This window comes from Jaculus jaculus, chromosome 2, assembly GCF_020740685.1.
Source record: "Jaculus jaculus isolate mJacJac1 chromosome 2, mJacJac1.mat.Y.cur, whole genome shotgun sequence".
Classification (NCBI taxonomy): domain Eukaryota; kingdom Metazoa; phylum Chordata; class Mammalia; order Rodentia; family Dipodidae; genus Jaculus; species Jaculus jaculus.
The window spans coordinates 137,561,079-137,583,028 of NC_059103.1; the positions used below are offsets into that span (position 1 = coordinate 137,561,079).

Here is a 21,950-nt window from a genome sequence, read left to right on the forward strand (position 1 = left end):
GAATTTTATCAGACTTTCATGGAAGAACTCAAACCAATCTTCCTAAAACTGTGCCACACAATTGAAGAACAGGGAAAGCTACCCAACTCCTTCTATGAAGCTAGTATCACCCTAATCCCAAAACCAGGCAGAGATGCCACAAGAAAAGAAAACTATCAGCCTATTTCCCTAATGAACATAGACGCAAAGATCCTCAACAAAAAACTCGCAAACCGAATCCAACAACACATCAAAAGCATTATCCACCTTGACCAAGTGGGATTTATCCCAGGAACACAAGGGTGGTTCAACATACGAAAATCTGTCAATGTAATACACCATATAAACAAGCTTAAACATAAAAATCACATGATCATTTCGATAGATGCAGAAAAGGCCTTTGACAAGATACAACATCACTTCATGATCAAAACATTGGAGAGAATCGGCATGGCAGGTTCACATCTTACCATAATAAAGGCAATATACAAAGCTCCAAAGGCCCAAATAATACTTAATGGAGAGAGACTGGAAGAATTCCCATTGAGATCAGGAACAAGACAGGGATGTCCTCTCTCACCTCTGCTTTTCAATATAGTTCTGGAAGTCCTAGCCCAAGCAATAAGGCAGGAGAAGGAAATAAAAGGGATACAATTTGGAAAGGAAGAAGTTAAGTTAGCTCTATTCGCTGATGACATGATTGTATATGTAAGAGACCCGAGAGGCTCCATCCCAAAACTCCTGAAGGTGATTAACTCCTATAGCAAAGTAGCAGGATACAAAATCAATGCACAAAAATCGGTAGCATTTCTGTATGCAAATGACAAAGACACAGAAAAAGAAATAAAGGACATAGTCCCATTTTCAATAGCAACAAAAAAAATAAAATACCTTGGAATAACGTTAACCAAGGAAGTAAAAGATCTATACAACGAAAATATAAAAACTCTCAAAAAAGAAATTGAGGAGGACTTGAAAAGATGGAAAGACCTCCCATGCTCCTGGATAGGCAGAATTAACATTGTGAAGATGACAATCCTACCAAAGGCAATATATAGATTTAACGCAATTCCAATTAAAATCCCTACAGTGTTCTTCACAGACATAGAAAAAATGATCTCAAATTTCATATGGAAAGGTAGAAGGCCTCACATATCCAAACATATCCTCAGCAAAAGAAATACCTCTGGGGGCATCACCATACCCGATATAAAGCTGTATTACAAAGCCATAGTAATAAAAACAGCATGGTACTGGCATAAAAACAGGAGTATAGACCAATGGAATAGACTTGAGGACCCAGATTTTGGGTCAAGCAACTATAGCTACTTGATATTCGACAAAGGTCCAAACAATATAGACTGGAAAAAAGATAGCATCTTCAACAAATGGTGCTGGACAAACTGGATAACCACATGCAGGAAACTAAAACTTGATCCACACATTTCACCATGCACAACACTCAAATCCAAATGGATCAAAGACCTCAACATAAGACCAGAAACTCGGGCTGGAGAGATGGCTTAGTGGTTAAGCACTTGCCTGTGAAGCCTAAGGACCCCGGTTTGAGGCTCGGTTCCCCAGGTCCCATGTTAGCCAGATGCACAAGGGGGTGCACGCGTCTGGAGTTCGTTTGCAGAGGCTGGAAGCCCTGGCGCGCCCATTCTTTCTCTCTCCCTCTATCTGTCTTTCTCTCTGTGTCTGTCTCTCTCAAATAAATAAATAAAAATTTAAAAAAAAAAAAAAGACCAGAAACTCGAAAACTACTGGAAGAAAATTTAGGAAGTACTTTCCATGATATAGGAATGGAAAAAGACTTCCTGAATAAAACCCCAGTGGCTCAAGTTCTTAAACAGTCACTCAACCATTGGGATCATATGAAGCTGAAGACTTTCTTTACAGACAAGCATATAATAAGCAAAGCCAATAGAATACCCACAGAATGGGAGAAAATATTTGCAGGTTATCCAACTGATAGAGGCCTTATCTCTAGAATTTACAAAGAACTCAAAAGTCTAAACAATAAGAAGACAAATACCCCACTCACAAAATGGGGCACAGAGTTAAACAGGCAATTCACAAAGGAAGAGATACAAATGGCAAACACACACCTAAGAAAATGTTCATCATCCCTAATCATCAGAGAAATGCAAATTAAAACAACTATGAGATTCCACCTTACCCCAATAAGGACAGCCAACATCAAAAGGTCAAATGAAAATAAATGCTGGCGAGGATGTGGAGAAGCAGGGACACTCATTCACTGTTGGTGGGAATGCAGGATGATACAACCACTTTGGAAAGCAATATGGAGACTCCTGAAAAAGCTGGCTATAGAAATACCAACAGACCCAGTTATACCATTACTGGGCATCTACCCTAAAACTTTCAAACCAAAAGCCAGAGAGATTTTCTCAACCATGTTTGTAGCGGCTCAATTCATAATAGCTAAAAGCTGGAACCAACCCAGATGTCCATCATTAGAAGAATGGATAACAAAGATGTGGTATATCTACACAATGGAATTCTATACAGCAGTAAGAAAAAACGACATAAAGAAATTTGAGGAAAAATGGTTGAACCTGGAACAGATCATTCTCAGCGAACTTACCCAATCACAGAAAAAAAATTGACACACAGTCTCACTCATCTGCAACACCTAACCTGAATCTGCCCAAGATGCCTTACATACCCAGCAAGCACCTCATGGACTACACAATAAGATGGATGGGAGGGCGGGGAGGGAATCAAAGGGTGGAAAACAGTAATCCGGACACAAATGGCAATGGTACCATAAAATTCTACTTCCTAAAAGACAGACCAAATGGCTGAACCTTCACTAGACCCTTACAGGAAACACCTGAACTATAAGACACTGGAGAGGGTAGGATCAAGACTGACCTAAATCTCCTACATCTTCCCTCCCTCCCTCTCCCCGTCTCCCCTCTATCTCTATCCTCTCTAACTCTTGTATATTAGTTATCTTTTTCCTCAATTTCTTAGTGGACACTGACCTGTAACCCACTTCCAGCTTGGGCCTACCATCCACAATGAGCTTTTGATCAGAGAAACCTACAAGGTTTCCCAAAACAATGACAGACTTCTGTCAGAGTACTTGATGACCCACCAAAGGCCAGTGGTAAGACCCTATTGCTGAAGACTCCATACACAGCTGACGTGTAAAATGGAATGACATGGCCGGAAGCCAGGAGAGAGTCAGTCCCCAGACAGTCAGCATGTCTAGTGCCAGAAGGCGCTACATAGGCAACTGGGGGAAATGACCAAGATCTGTCCAAGCAACACATTGTTTAACCTAATTAGCAACAAATAACCGGATGTGATGCCCACACAAGTGCAATAGTGGTACACAGCCATGGTGAGGAATCAATTGCTCTTGATTTGGCTAACTGTTCCACTCAGTGGTACTAGACCCATAGCTGGAGCCGGGAAACAAGTCAGAACCATACCCAAACACAAGCCCACTCTTCAATATCAAGCTACCATCAATCATGGGGTATAAGAGGGCCTAAATCTACCATACTGTCTATCAAAAAAGTAAGTCTTATCTCAATTTTCCGGGTGCTAACTTACTCTCCGTTGGAGAATCTGCTTCTCTTTTCCAGATAGATGCAGATCCTAAGGAGAATGCTGCCCCAACATACCTCAAAAGGGGCCCAACTGAAACTAAGGACAACTGGCGAAATAAGCAAGGGTGATGTTTTCCTGTGATCCGGATACCAGCACAAAGGGGAAGGAGATCAACGCAGAGAAAAATCAACTCCTACCAAATCAGAGAGCCAGAGCCTCAGAGGCCCCCAACACCTCAGCACTGAAGCAGACCAAAAATGAACCCAACATGGCTCAGGGAAATTTTGCGGAAGAGGGGGCGGAAAGAATGTCAGAGTCACATGTTGGGTCATGATTTGCAGAGACATTTATCATACCAATAACTGGGGGCTAACTCCACAATGCACGACCCATTTTCATTAACAAGGAGGGTCTAATGGGAAGGGGTAGATCACAGATGAGCCTAAATAATGGTACCAAACTGCCTGTATTTACTGAAAAGAAAACTAATAAATTAAATTTAAAAAAAATTAAAAAAGATAACTAAATAATTTGTAGTATCCCTTACAAAACTGTTGAAAAGGTAATAATGCCAATGTTTAAAAAATCTTGAAGATGAGCTTTTCTGCCTGTAATACCAGCAATATGCAAAAAGTAAATCTAAGTGATTAAATATCTCCACATTATATACTTTCCACAGCAATTCTATTCTAAACATTTCACAACTCACTCTCTCTCTCTCTCAATACTGGGAGTGGGGAGATGGGTCAGTGAGTAAGAGTGGTTGCTGCTTAAACATGAGTGCATGAAAGGGCCTGAGACCAGTAAGACTTGATTCCCATGTAAAAAGCTGGACGTGAGGCTGGAGAGATGACTTAGTTAAGGTGCTTGTCTATAAATCCTAAGGATCCAGGTTCTACTCCCAGGAACCCACATAAGCCAGATGTACATGATAGCACCTGCATCTGGAGTTCATTTGCCATGTCTAGAGGCCCTGGCATTCCCATTCTCTCTCTCATAAATAAATAAATAAACTGGAAGTAAACACATGTTTCAAGAGTAGGCACTGATTGAAAAACAGCAGCTCCTAGTTGAGGGAAAAGACTCTGTCTCTAGGAAATGTGTAGAGGAACAACAGAGGAGAGCAATAGAAGATATTTTCCTCTGGCCTGTGCATGTTCACAGGGTGTATGTTAAGATGCACAAACCTATGCACACATCACACACCATATTGCACATACTCTACTCATATATACACATACCAAAACATCCTAATAGTACAAAGCTTAACCACAAACTTCAAATAAACTTTAGTTGTTCCAATATCTCAGGTTTCTTTGTAATTTAATTTATATTCTAATAACATATACAAAATCCTTACAAATAATTTATAATGACAATTTCACTAAGGACATTACAATGTGTTTTAAAATTTTAAGAAATATTTAAAGTTTCAAAAGCAATATTGTTTTTCCAAAAATATTTTAAAAGTAGTATCAGAAATCAATGAACAATTCTTTAATGCTTTAGAAGTTATAAATTCTTTTAGAGGTTCTGAATTTTATGAAGTGAATGAAATCTGAATATTTGCTACATACCTACCTGACAGTTTATTTTATTTTATTTTATTTTGAAGCAGGGTCTCACACTAATGCAGACTGATTTGGAACTCAACTCTGCAGCCCCTTCTGGATGGCTATAAACTCATGGCAACCCTCCTCAGCCTTCTAAGTGCTATGACTAAAGGTGTGTGCCACCAAGGCTGGCTAATTGTTTTTAATGTTTTAGGTATCAAGATATCATAACCACAGTTAAAAAGAGTAGTTCTGTAGCTAGAACAAAATTGGTCATTGGTAACTATGGAATATAGTTGACTAATATTTCTTTAGTCTCTCTACTGTTTAAATTTGAAATATTTTTTTAAAGATGGTTTATGTATAGTGTTTTCCATGGTGTGACAAGTACACACAAAAGACCCAAATAAACATCTTTGTCGGGTCAAAAATTATCTTAAGCTCTGTACAAATGTCAGTCATGAGACTGACAGATACATGTATATTTTAAAGATACTTAAACATCTTACTATAATCAGTATCAGGAATTGCATTTATAAAATGTGTATCACTATTAACTTAGTGATTGTTTTTACTACTTAAAATTAAAATTTTCAAGGCTGTGAAGATAGCTCAGTGGTTAAAGGTGTTTGCTCCATAAGCCTGACAACCCCCTCCATAAAGCTGGATGTGCAGTGGCACATATGTTTGTAATTCTAAAGTGCCTACAGCAATGATAAGTGGAGCCAGGAGAATTCAAAAGCTTGCAGGACAGCTTGACTGGCCTTCTCAGTGGCAAAATAACAAGAGAGACACTATCTCAAAGGAGGAAGAAGACTGACATCCTGAGGTTATCCCCTAACCTCCATGTGCATGCAGTAGTTCATATACCCACACCCATGTGCATATACATACATAAAATACATACATACACACAAAATAAAATTTAAAAAAATTAAAATTTTAACTATTTATTGAATTCAAAAGGATGTATTTAACTTTTACTACTTATTGTAAAACTGGTGTAGAAGAAAACATACCTGTGGACTGTGAAGGTCTGTGGTCAGCATTATAATAGAGTAAGCCAAAACATAAGCGGTATCTGCACTAGCAAAAAGGGTTTGTCTGAAAGAATACATGCATGATGTTATACACTTTAATTGTTTCATTTAAATAATCCCAAACACTAAAACATTTTAAATTTTCTCCCTCAGGACTAATGTTCTATCACATATACTACAATTTTTAATGGACTTGACTTTTTCACTCCCAAATAGCAGAAAACATAAATTGTCTGAAAGAAGAGGACTAAATACTCTTATCTCTGAATTCCCTGTCACAGTACCATACACATACTTGACAATCAAAAAGCACCTCAACCTTACTTACCCTTGGTTGCATTCTAGGTATCTTGCAGCAAATTTTTCCATTAACCGATCAATTTTTTGAGCTTCCCCTGGAAGACGGAATCCTTCCAAAAACATACGAAGGGCTGAAACAAAATCTTTTCCTGAAAAGTCATGTTGGTCCACATATGCATACATGACTTCTTTGTTAAATTTGTCATTATCTCCCAGAAACTCACCCACTTGAGTCTAAAGTAAAAATGAAGGAAGAAATCAATATTCTAATGGCATATTACAATTGACACACACAAACCACAGGTTTTGGGCTACAATATCTAGGGTGAAGCAAGAAGTTACATGTATTAAATGTGTTTATTTTTTTAAAAAATTATGATATTCTCGCTTAAGAGTATTTCAAAAGCAGTATTTATTTTATAATTAATTATATATGTTCATAATCTAAGTTATGTATTAGGTTTTACTTTCCTGCACATTTAGGAAATCATTTTAAGAAAGGCATAGTATGTATTATTTTTAAATGTTTTTGTTATATTTGAGAGAGACTGCACACTATCACACCACACCCAGCTTTCAAACACTCTTATAAAAAGCATTAGAATAAAATGAAACCATATTCTTACAGAGTCTAGTCTTTCTTCTTGATGTAAGAATTGAGCAATGTCTTCAGGTGTTGTGCCAAGCATCCCTTGTTCTTGGAGGTACTGTATTCCTCTCTTTGGCTTCTTATTAAATCTAGATGATGTTAAAGTGAATAGAAGTATTAAAAAAAAAATTGTATTCCCTGTAAAGACGAGCCTAAACTATAGTAACTTAATTTTCCAATAGCACTTAGAAAACACGAACTTACTTGAAATAACCAAAATATGAATATATAAAAATATTACATGGCACAAAGCTTTATTTTCTTCTCAGAAAAGTCTCAAATGGTTGGTCATTATTAGCACTGATAAGGATCCTTTTATGGTTTTCTGGAGGGCAGCATGACACATTTTCTGATTCACATCAACGACACACATAAGAATTCTGAATTCTTTTTTATTTGGTTCATCAAGGTAGAGTCTCGCTCTAGTTCAGGCTGACCTGAAATTCACTATGTAGCCTCAGGGTGGCCTTGAGCTCACGACAATCCTCTTACTCTGCCTCCTGAGTGCTGGGATTAAAGGCATGCACCACCACACCTGGCTTCTCTTAATTCTTATATAGCCTACTGAATTCCCTAAACATAATGTGTTTGGAGACTATTCCTCTATATTTCCTTAACAAGTGCCTCTCACAGCAAAATTCTTGCTCATGCTTAGTGATGACATTTGAGCCAACTCAAATGACACCTCTGCTTAAAAATCATTTACTTGAGCCAGGTATGGTGACACATACCTTTAATCCCAGCACTTGGGAGGCAGAGGTAGGAAGACTGGGGTGAATTCAAGGCCAACCTGAGACTACCAAGTGAATTCCAGGTCAACCTGGGCTAGAGCTAGACCCTACCTCAAAAAACAACAACAAAAAAATCATTTACTTTTTCTTTTTTTCTTTTTTTTTTTTTTAAGAGAGAACAGACGACAGGGAGGGGAAAGGCCTATGTGAGGTCAGGGGAAGAGATTGTATAAAAGAAAGGGGTAGGGGGGACGGGTCAATCAAAATTCAAGATATTCTGAATAAGACATGTGAAAATCTACTTTCTTGAATAATGCCACATCCAGAAGCCATATATTTTTACTAGAAAATTTTCAGTGCCAGGAATGAGATACCTTCCAGTGAGTTGTTGGCCAGTGAGGTTCCTGTTGCCTCCAAAACATTATAGGCTATTGCCAAGGCCCTTGGTTTCCCATGAGAAGGAGATAATAAGGCCCTATTGCTAAAGACTTTACATGCCTGAGCTGCAAAGTCTCTGAAAAATCAAGCTGGTGCTGAGCAGAAAACCTCCCTGTAGCCCAGCCAACTGAAAGCTGGAAAAAGCTGTACTGCATGCAGTCTTACGGGAGACAGAAGTCATCAGAGGTGAAAACAGTGGACACTGGAAACCTCAAGTTTGGCCAGACAGACCAAATGACTGAATGAGTGCCAACAGTTCCAAGTCTGCTCTGGGGGAAACCAATTGCTAATTGGACTAAAGGCCCACTCTGTAAGAGTGAATACATGTCTGGTACTGAAAACCTAATCAAAAGCCTATGGCAGGGGAGGTCATGAGCCTTAGGGGTATAAAGCCTGCTCTTGTCTGGACAAATGCATATATATTACTCTCACCAAATTGCTCTGAAAGCACTATACTTAATGTTCATACTCACATATTAATGCTACTATCACTTCTGGTTAGAGAAGCTTCTCTTTTCAGATGGCAATGACCACTGAGATGACCCAAAAGGCAACATAGTGCTGAGAAGGGATGGACAGTGTTCAGCACTGAAACATCTCACACCCTCCAAGGCTCAGGGTCCATTGCACAAGAGGAGGCAGAAAGAATGTAAGAGCCAAAGGAAGGGTACCACTCCTTACATACAACTGTCTGGATAGAATTTGGCCTAGATATCCAAGACCTTGCAGTGCCTAGCAATACCTACACAGACCCTCATAACAGGAGAAAAAGAAAGATGATGATGACATCAAATTAAAGGAGAGACTAATGGAGAAAGGGAGGGGATATGATGGAGAGCAGAGTTATGAAGGGGAAAGTGGGGGAGGGGAGGGAAATACCATGGTTTGTTGTAAGTACAGAAGTTGTCAATAAAATATATAATATATATACACATCCATTCATCCATCCATACAACAGAGAGAGGAAGAATGGGCATTCCAGGGCCTCCAGCCACTGCAAACAAACTCCAGACATGTATGCCTCTTGTGCATCTGGCTAACATGGTTTCTGGGGAACTGAACCTGGGTCCTTCGGCTTTGCAGGCAAACACCTTAACTGCTAAGCCATCCCTTCAGCCCTACTTTCTACTTTTATGATGTTGGTGTTTTTTTATCTGTCACTTGGGCCATTGCAAGAATTTAAATGGTCTCCTAAACTTGTCCTGCTATAATTCATGCTGCTAGGAATATCACCTTTCTAATGCCATTTCCATGCTAAAAAAATTTTTGATAGTTATCACAGTATCACAAAAAACAGGACAAATATTCTCGCACATGGAGAATGAAACCTGTATTGCAGATTCAACTTTGGGCTCATATCCCAGCTGTTGCCACGCTAAATAAGAGTGTTTACATGGCATTCTCTTTGTCTGGAATGTTCTTCTGTTTTGTTGTAATAATTTCACTGAAAAATTCTATCCAACTATGGCCATATACATTAACTAAAATCAAACATTTTCCAATGAATTAAACACCATCACCTCTCTCTTGAATTTCTCACCCTCATGGAAGAAATAATTTTTGTTTATTTGATTTACTAGGAAAAACTGTTTATCCTTATGTACATGCCATCTGTTTTTTTTTCTTTTCTTTTCTTGTCTTTTCTTTTCTTTTCAAAACCAGGTCTCACTGTGTTACTTAGGCTGGTCTGAAATTCCTCAGAACACATGAGCCTCCTAAGTAGATGAGAACTCCAAGCGCATGTCATTAGACCAGATTAAAACCACAAATTTAAAATGCAATATACAGATATATTCAAGAAGTATGAATAGGGCACAGAAAAGGAGATGAGTAACTGAGATGGCCATGATAGATTTCCTAGGAAAAGGGATCCTGAAAATGAGTTTTGAAGACTGCTGTATCTTTTACAAGCTTCTTCCTCTCAAAAGAACCTTGTTGAAATAATGAATCCCAAGATCCAAATCTTGAAGATCTACGAACACCAGAAATTTCAGCTTCAGTACAAGTAAGAAAAAGGTGAAAATTTAGTAGTTTATTTTTTGTTTTCAGCACCTCATGCATGCTTGGTAGACACTTTACCAGTGAATACCTCTAGCCCTTAGAGGCAGATTGCTATTCAGGGCAGATTACTCAGGTTGAATATAAGAAAATCCTAGAGTGAATAAGCAAGACCAAATAAAATATAAGGCAACTGAAAGATTACAGTGGCCAAGCACTAGTGATGTTGATAGGAGATAGAGAAAGAGAATGGACTGCAGAGATATTTACTCATATAGAATCCTCAATAAACAGCAACAGATTAGACATAAGAGTAAGGGGAAAAGTAAGGTAACTCCCAGTATTTTAATTTTTACATTTGTGGCATGCTGGGATTACTGGTCTAAACAATTGTTTTATTTACTGTTTTGGTTGATGGGCTGGTTATGATGAGAATGGAGACTAGGTAAATTTAATTATGAACATGCTGAAATTATGAAATGTCCAGGAGATCCTAAGAGACCACTGGAGAGATGAATCTGGATCTACCAGAGATAACAAACTGAAGATTAGCACACAATAAGAGTGACAGAAAAAAAAAAGAAAAATGAACATTTACAAAAACATGTAAAGAAAGAAAAGGGTCAAGGAACATTATCTTAGAGATACTAATATGAATGAAAGAGTAGTATGCCCACAAGAAGACTGAAATAACATGGCCAAAATGACAGAGGGAAAGATACAGTGGTATTTTGAAACAAACAGTCTTGGAAAAATGTACTTACTAGGAACACAGCTCCATGTAAGCATATTTATTAATGGCAATGTAAAATGGCAAACAAGTCCTGTGGCATAAAGAAGGACCAGAAGCTAGGAAGACTCTATTTTGAAGCCCTGAGCCTATTTTCTCCCATTCCTCAAATGCTTCAGAAAGAGTTGTCAGTCACATGTCAGTACATTGGAAAAAACTTTGTTCTAGACTTTACACATTACTATTTTAAAAGATTATTTTACCCCCAATTAAATACAGGGACCAGTGCCTTCATAGTGCTTAGGAAATCGTCCCAAATGCCACCTTTGTATTTGCTGAAATTCAATACATTTAACTACGTATACATCCTAGACAGTAAGCCTTTCAGATAAGGGCTAACTCACCTCTCTAGTTTCCCAAAGACCTTGCATAATATATAAAACAGATGGAACATGGGCAAATATAAACTGAACAATTAGAAAGAATGATGGTTTGGCTTCCAGGGTAACATGGTGGATAGCAGCAGCCTTCATGAGTTGTAGAAAATGAGAAAAGTCAGCATAACAAACACAAGACTATTCTAAAGGCACAAAAATTGTAGGGGTGCATGAAAAATCACAAAGGCGATGACATGACAGCTGAAAAGAACCGAAAAACAGAAGGTGACTTCAAAGACAACAATCAGCATGTGGCTCCAGCTGCTGTTCCTGGTTGGGGGAAGAAAATCAGAGGCTTGATCCACAAGGCAAGCCAGATGGCCCTGGTGAAAAAGACCAGTCTTCATAACTCATGTCATCTTGAGATGGAACCATTTGTTTAAGTCTGAACCCGACAGAAAGAACAATCCTAGATCAGGAGCTTTCTTCAACCTGCTACAGCTTCAGGGTGAGTTATAACTATAGGAGACAGTTACAGAGAAGGACAAGGATGGATAACAATACACCAAAAAGTTCAAGTGGCAAGAAGCTCAGTTTTGATAGTGAAAGGTATGATGGATAGTAGCCACAGCCTTGGTGGTAAGGATCCAAGCCCATCAACTGAGGATAACTGTAGCATCTGAAAGCAGACAGCCTGAGCTCAGAGAATGGATCAACCTCTAGAGACAGCTATCTGCCATGAGGTTCCCTGCTGCTAGGACTGAGAATTCTGAAGCACAGTGGAGTACTTGACTTCCACAGCCTCATCCCACAAGCAGTATGTTAATCCTGGATTAATATTTCAAGTAAGGAGGTAAGTCCACTTGTACAGATTTCAGTGCTGTTTGTTCCCTTCACCTGTAACAGACTGGAGAAACACCCCAAAGGAAATGAACTGGGAAGTGTCAGGAGAGTGAAAGAACCTGCCCAGTCCATAGACTGCAAAGCTAAGTGAGTGTGTCCAGCAAAGTTGGATACAAAGAAGGGAAGCTACTGAAGTGAAGACTGCTCTGGTAGACATCTCACATGGCAGGTCAGTTCAATACCAACATTAAATCAAAAGAGGAGAGTCTATTAATAAGTTCAACTGACTTCCCCCACTGCCTTCATCCAGCAGACTCCAATTTTTAGAAAGCCCAGAAAGAAGATGGTCTAGTAATTTATTCTTCCCATCTTTTAGTTTGTCCCCCAAAACTGGAAAATGCAGAAGAAAGGGGTAAATTCTAGATGTGTATGACCCACAAATTAATGAAGGGAATATAAAACAGACTAATAAAAAGGAATAAGACTGAAGCACACCAAGCACCTCTTGAAAACTAAATTCCCTGATGATAATAGATGCAAGCAACCTAGCCTACTTGGTGAGCTATAGGCCAACGGGAAACCCTGTCTCAACAAAAGGTGGGCAGCATTCTTGAGGAATAACACCTGATGTCCATGGTCCTCTGGTCTCCACATAAATGTGTATATTTTTATGCCCACATAAACATACTTATATAATGACACAAAAGCAGAAGAGGGGTTATTTGTGGAAGGAAGGACCAGTTGGAGGGGAGACAGTATGTGTGGGGAGATCAATATGAGCAAAGTATAATGATTATGCATAATGTCTTAATGAAGCCAATCATTCTGGATGCTAACTAAAAAATGGAAAAGAACAAATAAGGAATTGCTAACCACTTTCTGAGGCTTTTTTTTTGTTTTGTTTTTCAAGGTAGGGTCTCACTCTAGCCCAGGCTGACCTGGAATTCACTCTGTATTCTCGGGGTGGGCTCCAACTCACAGCGATCTTCCTACCTCTGCCTCCCAAGTGCTGGGATTAAAGGCATGAGCCACCACGCCCGGTTGAAAAGAGAGTTTTAAGAGCCGCCACACCCGGCATGAGGCAATTTTGTACAATTTTGTAACAAAGAATGTATTTATGTTTTTGCTTTTTTTATACTAACACTGCAAAAATGCATATTCAAAAAGAGATAGTTTAAATATTAAGAGAAATGCTTTAAAGTAAAAGAAAAGGAAATAAACACACATGGGGATTTTTATATATTTTATGGTAGCTACATTCACACTAAAAGATGAGCAATTTTATTTTTCCTTGTTGCATCTTTATGAGTTTTTTTTTTTTTTTTTCCTGAGGTAGGGTCTCACTGTAGCCCAGGCTGACCTGGAATTCACTATGGAGTCTCAGGGTGGCCTCGAACTCACAGCAATCCTCCCACCTCTGCCTCCCGAGTGCTGGAATTAAAGGCGCCACCACACCTGGCTGAAAAGAGAGTTTTAAGAGGCTTGCAAGGAAGGTAAAATGGTAATACTGACACAGGAAGCAGTCCAGGGGCTTTTGGCTGGTAACATAAAATTTAGCAGGAAGCTGGGCATGGTGGTGCAGGCCTTTAATCCCAGCACTCGAGAGGCAGAGATAGGAGGACTGCTATGAGTTCGAGGCAACTATGAGACTACACAGTGAATTCCAGGTCAGCCTGAGCTAGAGTGAGACCCTACTTCCAAAAACCAAAAACAAACAAACAAACAACAAAAACCACAACTTAGGAAAACTCATTTTATAAGATCAAGGTCTAGTATAGTAATCAGTTTAGGGTGAAAATGACTGCTGAATAAATAAAATTGAAATCCAGAGCAAGAATAGGACATACAAAACTCAATTGAAGGAAATGGTATACCTATAAAAATAATGCTAACTAGTAGAAATTTCATACTTTACAGCTTTGATTTGTTACTTCATGATGAAATCAATGTTAAATAAGCAGTTCAAAACTGTATATATGATGTTCAACAGCACATAACATATGGTACATAATTAATCCACAGGTCACATATGGGCTGGTATCTTAAGAGTCTGTTTGGGCTAGACAACATATAATGAAGGAGAACTGAACAGGAGCCATTCAATGTTTAGATCCAAGAGAACAAACTTCATGTAACACAATGAATGAGGTAGTAAGAAATGAAAATAAAAATACATAGGGAAATCTAGAACAGAGGTGACACATCTCTGACACAGGGATAAGCAGAAATATTTCTCTTCAAAATTCAACACTTACAAATCAATCCCTTGTTCTATTATTTCTTTTTGTTGCTTTAGGACCTCAAATTGTTCTGGATTATCAGTTCCAGACATCTGTGTACTGTAGCTACCAATTCCTGATGATGACGTTGATTCCAAGGAGTTTAAGCTTCCGTATCTGTTTATGGTCTCAGGGTGTTTGATTTCACTTATCTCTTGCTCTGATGGTTTTTCTTGACCTATAAGAAGATACAGTATATTACAGTAGTCCTCTCTTTATCTGTGCAGGGGTATATTCCAAGATCCCCAGTTGATGACTAAAACCATAAATAATACTAACTTATGTAATTATAATTTTATATACAGTATGGATATATATCTATACACACAAATACATATAATATAGATTTTTGTTCCTATGCATACATGCCTACTAACCAACAAAGTAGATTGATAAAAGATTAGCAATAATAATAAAATCTAAGTAAAGCATGTCTCTTTCAAAATATCTATTATAGTATAGATTTTAGCAACATCAGCACATGACACTCTTTACTAAGTCAACAACTTTTACCTTTTAACTTAAAGGACATACTTTATAGATTCTCTTTGATATCTACCTATTTCAAGTATCAAAACTCCTGTGCTTGAGAGACATTACTAAGGAAAATAATATTTACTTGATCAGAAACACTTATACAGCTGATCTGGTAACCAAGTAAGTGGTAAGCAGCACATACAGTGTGGATATGCCAGACAATGGGATGATTCATGTCTTGGATGGTGCTGTGCAGTGCCAGATTATAATATTCAAACTGAGGGACAAAATAAGTTTTATGAGTTGTTTACTTCTGGAATTTTCCATTTAAGATTTTCAGAGCAAGCTGGGCATGGTGGTGCATACCTTTAATCCTAGCACTCAGGAGGCAGAGATAGGAGGATCACCATGAGTTGGAGGCCACCCTGAGACTACATAGTCAATTCCAGGTCAGTCTAGACTAGAGTGAAACTCTATCTTAAAAAAAAAAAAAATTTTTTTTTTTTTTTTTTTCCCATAGCATTGACTAGAAGTCACTGAAACTGTAAAACACAAAGATCACAGACTGGGGACAGGGGAATGATGATAATGGCATTACTATATTCTGCCAAAGGCAAAAATGAGCAAGAGAAAAATTCTTGAACAGGTGAGTTATTTCAATGTTGCTAAGACATTTAAGGATGTGAGGGTGATCTGGCTGCTGTATCTGTCACCGCCCTGATTGCCAGGGTTGATTTGGCTGATCTGGCTGCCTAGGCAGGCTTACTCCCTCACTGCTCCATGTGCCTCCCTCCTGAAGGTGTGCACTTGGTCAAAGAGGATGACTTTCCACAAACACAGGAGGACTGGTCTTCAGTCAAGGGTATACGAGTAGCTGTGCTCTTCTGCTAGAACCTCCAAATAAGCTCTCAATGTTGCTAAAATATTTAATACAAATAAAGTTTTAAGTGCTATCATAAATACTTCGATACACTATATTATTACATTAATTCTTTTTGTAACTGTGATGTTTTGAATCTGCTGGAGTTTTGCCTTTTAAAAACATACTGGCTTTTATGTTTCTTCTTTAATTATCCTGTATCTTGTTTAAATATGCTTCACTTTACACAATACTGCTAGGATTACTGAACTGACAAATTTAACTGTAAGTTGGAAATAAGTTTTAAAGCTAGTTATTTTAATCATAAAGAATACTTTTCTAATGGAGAGAGAGGGAGGGGATATGATGTAGTGTGGATTTGTGAAGGGGAAAGCGGGGTAGGGGAGGGAACTATCATGGTTTATTGTTGTAAGGATAGAAACTGTAAATAATAAAACAGAATGCTTTTCATCAGTTAAGTTAAATAAATGTGTCGCAAAACTAGTTTAATGGCATCTACAACCATCTTCCATGAAGAATTAGAACTCAAATGCCATCTTACCAAGAGTTGTTTGAGAGTTGGGATTCACATACTGATCCTTACTCCATTCCACCATACACTTCAAAATCGACACTAAACATTCTAAACCTTTTTTCCTCAGGCTCAATTCCTATAAAGTAATTAATAAATATAATAAACAAAAAAGATCTTTTTAAAAAAATGCATGTCTCTTCCTTGGCTAAGTTCAAATTTGAAAACAATTTTAAAGTTCTTACCTGAACATTACTCATCCCAAGTTCTTGACTGCCCCTTCCTTGAGCAATTTTTGATAGATCATTTACTAGTCTTTCAAATATATTTGCTGCATTTAAGTCACAGTCATAATTTACATAGATATCCACTACACTCTGAGCATCTGTAATAACAATAATTTTAGCAATATGCATGTAGAATATGAACACATTTAATTATTAGGAAGAGATAAGATTAACTTCAAATACCTGCACAGATCCTTGTCAATGTCTGAATAACCATCCATTTGTGATCAAATGAGCTTGTAGAAGTTTCCAAAATGTAAAGGAAAATTTCCTTAAAGAATACCTGTTTGAAGAACATAATTTAAATTCTATTCATGAATCAGAATTTTTTGACATTTTAGTACTGGGCAGATCTAAATGCTCCTGGATTTAAATGTAATGTTACTCTAAAAAACTAGTTTTTCTACACTGTTACAGTTTTCTAATTATTCACAAAAGTGGAAATCTTTATTGCCTGAAAACTGTATTTTACACCAAATACTATCAAACACAAAAGAGCTAACCTACTGAGGTTAAGTTTCAAATTAATAGCTAAGGATTTTCAAGTTCCAATATTTAGGGACATGACTTTGATCTAAGAGGGGCTAAAAAAAAAATCCTAAATACTAGCATTTACAGAGCATGCATTGTGAACCCACAAACCATATTTATAATATGAATTAACATCTTCCTCCCTTCAAGGATTAGCTATCCCTATAATGTGCTCTTCTTTGACAGAACTCAAAACATTTCATCTACTTGCTTAATATGTTTTCTTTTTGTTGTATATGAATATGCATGTGTGCAAAGGCCAGAGGACAACCTTGGGTGCTGCTCTCAGGCATTCTGGGTCTCATTGTGGTCCAGGCTGACCTGGAATTCACTATGTAGTCTCACGGTGGCCTCGAACTCTTGGCAATCCTCCCACCTCTGCCTCCCAAGTGCTAGGATTAAAGGTGTGTGCCACCACGCCTGGTTTGTCCACCTTTATGAGAGACAAGGTCTCTCACTGGCTGGTACCTCATCAATTAGACTAGACTAACTGCTCAGTGAGCTCTAGTGATGTGCCCTTCCTTGCCTCTATAGCACTGGCATTACAGGTACATGCCACCATGCCTAGCATTTATATTGGCACTACAGCTTGAACTCAAATCCTCATGTGTGTGAACACTGTACCAACTGAGCTAGCTCTCCAGTTCCAATGTAAGTATTTTCTATGGTCTGTATAGATAGGAACTATGTCTTTCTTACTAAATATTGTATCTACACTGCATGGCACTTAAGTACACTAAATATTTGTGGCTGTATGACCAGTTCCCCAGCACTATCACATCACTTTAGAATGCTACAAAAAAGTCACAGGGGTGTCAAAGAGGGAAATACAATTACTGGGTACCTGTAAAACTGTTTAAATGTTGTTATTTATTTATTTGAAAGAGAGAGAACACATATGAGCACACCAGGTCCTCCTTGCCACTGTAAACAAACTCTAAACACATACACCACTTCCACTTTGTGTATCTGGCTTTACATGGGTACTGGGGAATTGAACCCAGGATATCAGGCTTGGCAAGCAAGCGCCTTTAAGCACTGAGCCATCTCTCCATCCCTAAAATTCTTTAAAAAAAAAAATTCATTGATTTGAGAGAGGGGAAAGGAAGGAGAAGGGGAGGAGAGAAGTGAAGAGAAGGAGTAGAGTAGGATGAGCACACCAGGGCCTCCTGCCACTGCAAATGAACTCCAGATGCATGTACCACATTGTGTATATCTGGCTTTAAGTGGGTACTAGGGAACTGAACCTGGGCTGATAGGTTTTTAAGCAAGCACCTTTAAATACTGAACAATCTCCCCCAGCTCTAAAAACTGTTCACTTTTAATTAGATCATAATATTTATTCATTTCAATGACATCATCATCCTTGTAACCTGGTTTTCTTAAATTCACTACGATAAAAAGTGAGCACTAATGAAAATCAATTTACAGTGAGAATGTAGGTGTATTTTACAATCTGATTTAAAGGTTTAAGAAATTATACAGTATACAATAGGAATATACATCCCAGTAGGATTATGACTAAGAAGAAAATGAAAATATTGTTTTTTTTTAAGCGCAGTTTTTAAATATTTTTTAGGGACAAACGTTTATTTAAGGTGTTTGGTCCTAACTGCTCAATAAGTGGAACTCTTGTTTATTTCTAAGTGTACCATAGAGATGAGACACTCTGGTCACTTATCAAAAAAGCTTGAAATTCTAACTTAAAAACTAAAGAAGGTGCTTTAACCAGCTCATGATTTCTCATGGACAAGTGCTCTTTATAATCTCTCTTCTTTCCTTCTCTTAATCTAGTAAACTCTCTCCAACTTAAAAAAAATAAACAGGGCTAGAGAGATGGCTTAGCAGTTAAGAGCTTGCCTGTGAAGCCTAAGGACCCTGGTTCGAGGCTCGATTCTCCAGGACCCACATTAGCTAGATGCACAAGAGGATGCACGCATCTGGAGTTCGTTTGCAGTGGCTAGAGGCCCTGTTGTGCCCATTCTCTCTATCTCTCTCTCTGCCTCTTTGTCTCTCAGTCTGCTGCTCTCAAATAAATAAATAAAAAATGAACAAAAAATAAAGAAATAGTATGGATTTGGAGAGATGTAGGGAAAAACTAGCTACTATCTATGGCTTATCCAAAGGTACTAATAAACAATTACTATGATTATGATATACCATACTTAAGAACAAGGGCACAAAAAAAGCAAATTTTTAATTTCCTGAGCACTTAGAACATATATGTGTGGAAAAACAGCTCTATCATAAATACTGTCTTCATATAAAAGGTGTTCTCTCAAAGTTGAATGCAAACTATTTTCTGAAGAATATGATGCTCATAGAAAAATGTCCCATTATAGAAACTTTGCATAGTCTCATAAAATCAATCTTGAGGTAGCAATGATGTTAATTTTGTTTTATAAATTTAAGTTTTCATGTTGGGTTTCTCCAACTAGAACACAGCTCATTTTGAATTTGAGTGGGTTTAATTTTTTCAAAAACCTATCTTTACTTATTTATCCTCATTATCTCTCCTTTGAGAGATAATGGAGAGTGAAATGAGAACCTACCCATCTATGAGGCAACAGGAGTACTTTTTTGAAAATTCATTTTGTAGAAAAACAGTAAGCAAAACTTCATTTTCAAGATAACTAGCTCCATAAGAATTGATATTTCACACTTCCTACCAAACAGTTCACATGAGTCTCAGTATTCCAAAACATGAAGTAATTGACATAAAATCCTTCAAAATTTTCTAATGCCAACGTGAGTACCTATTAATCAAATGAAGTTTCTGGTTTGTTATAGAATTAAAAGTCCTACAATTTTTTTTTAAAGTTTGTTTTATTTGTAGTTCCTAAAGATAATGGGAAAAATCTATCTAAAATTAGTAACTACTCATGAAGGACTGGCATTATTATCAGACATATAATGAGCTCCTAGATCTTGACAAAATATAGGCATCACAAATCATTTCCACTCCAAAATATGGCACAAATTAAAAAAAAAAAAAAAAAACTTTTGGGCTTGAGAGATGTATTGGTGGTTAAGGTACTTAACTGAAAAGCCTAAGGACCAAGGTTCAATTCCCTAATACCCACATAAAGTCAGATGTACAAAGTGGGTCACGCATCTGGAGTTTGTTTGCAGTGGCTAGAGGCCCTGGCATGCCATTCTGTATCAAATAAATAAATAATAAGGAAAGAGGCATAAACCTTTAAAAAAAATTTTTTTTACTTATAATTTGAAGTCTTTATTGTTTTATCTATAACATTGTTGTATATGATTTTGATAGATATTATAAAATATTAACCTAAAAAGTTAATGTGATTTATTTTAACCAACCCAAAAATCTGGGAAAATAATTTATCCTTTCTACAGAGGTGATTATTTATTTTGAGTTAAGATAAAACACATAAAATTAACAAAATTAAAATATACCCTGCATATCATGTCAAACTAATAATGACAGTAAAAACTGGCTAACATAAAAAATGGTTATTTCTAAAGTTGATAATGTCTCTATCAAAACAATATGTTAACAAGTAAGCAGGAAAAATAATCCATTCAAACATAAAGTACTATTTTTAAATAATGAACTATCTTAAGATTAAAAACAAAAGACCTTGGCAACTTATACAACTACATTATATGTGTACACATGGTTAATATTTGCTAATATGTGAAAATAAGCTGGGTGTGGTGGCACACACCTTCAATTTCAGCCGTTTGGAGGCTGAGGTAGGAGGATTGTCAGGAATTTGAGGCTAGCCTGGGACTATAGAGTAAGTTCCACGTCAGTCTGGGCTAAGTGAGATCTGCCTGAAAAAAAAAAATTTTTTTCTGAAAATATTGTAGGGCCATCTGAGTATTACTCTATTTCTAAAATCTGAGAGAAAATTTTAAGAATAAAATACATACAAATGTGTTAGGAAAAGTACAAGGGAAAAATTTTTAAATGTTGCAAAATAAATTAAAAAATACAATACCCTCAATGGTGATTTTGAAGGCCTAAAACTTAAAATGATTTAGCACATGACAACACACAAATATAGCTGCCATTAAGCAAGTGAGTAGTCATGTAACACTTTACTGTTTAAAAACAGAACATACCTCAATTTGCATCTTCAAATGTGTCTTGAAGTTTGACAACAACGTAAGAAATATGGAAAGAGAAAGCTCAAAAACCTCAGGAACAGAAGAGACTCCATTTTTTGAAAGTGCAACACAAAGATACTGCTTAATAGCATTAATAAACATCTCATTTGTTCTGAAAATAGGTCCTGCATTCTGGAGAATGGACAGAAGTAACTGCAGTGAAAGAATCTTAGATCGTAACTCGTGTGACCTGCAATGCAAACAAGAAAGGCACAGGACATGGCAGGTTTAGAATCATGGTGATTACAGATCCATCAAAGATATCTCGTAGGCTGTAGTCCACTGTTTTCAAAGGAGAAAAACAGAAAGTTCCACACCATAAAAAGCACAATGCATGACAAGAGCTTAGCCACGAATAGTGGGTGCTTCTTTTGTATCACCTCATTTCACATACTCATTAAATGGGGAAAAAAAAATCACAAATATTTTGAACATAAATTTACTATCCCACAGGAAAAGAAAATTAATAACTAGGAGATTATGTCTTGTTCTATTTTTCATGGCCATACTTCTTAAAAATCACCATAACCTTGTCAGATTAAGTCAATATTTACTATATGATGATTATAATGTACTTTTTGCTAGTCATGCTACTCAAAAATCCCATACATTAATTAAA

At 37.2% G+C, this 21,950-nt stretch overlaps 1 protein-coding gene across 2 annotated transcripts in view; it reads right to left on the bottom strand.

Annotated features, from left to right (window-relative positions):
- Arfgef1 (ADP ribosylation factor guanine nucleotide exchange factor 1) overlaps positions 1-21,950 on the bottom strand; it is a 142,841-nt gene that overhangs the window by 60,090 nt on the left and 60,801 nt on the right. For both annotated transcript variants that reach the window (XM_004653303.2, XM_045142827.1), the window contains exons 10-17: positions 21,287-21,521; positions 16,844-16,943; positions 16,619-16,758; positions 16,404-16,512; positions 14,482-14,683; positions 7,087-7,198; positions 6,489-6,694; positions 6,140-6,224 (exon numbers count right to left, since the gene is read on the bottom strand). In XM_004653303.2, the coding sequence (XP_004653360.1) occupies positions 6,140-6,224; positions 6,489-6,694; positions 7,087-7,198; positions 14,482-14,683; positions 16,404-16,512; positions 16,619-16,758; positions 16,844-16,943; positions 21,287-21,521 (1,189 nt within the window). The remainder of the gene's footprint in view (positions 1-6,139; positions 6,225-6,488; positions 6,695-7,086; positions 7,199-14,481; positions 14,684-16,403; positions 16,513-16,618; positions 16,759-16,843; positions 16,944-21,286; positions 21,522-21,950) is intronic.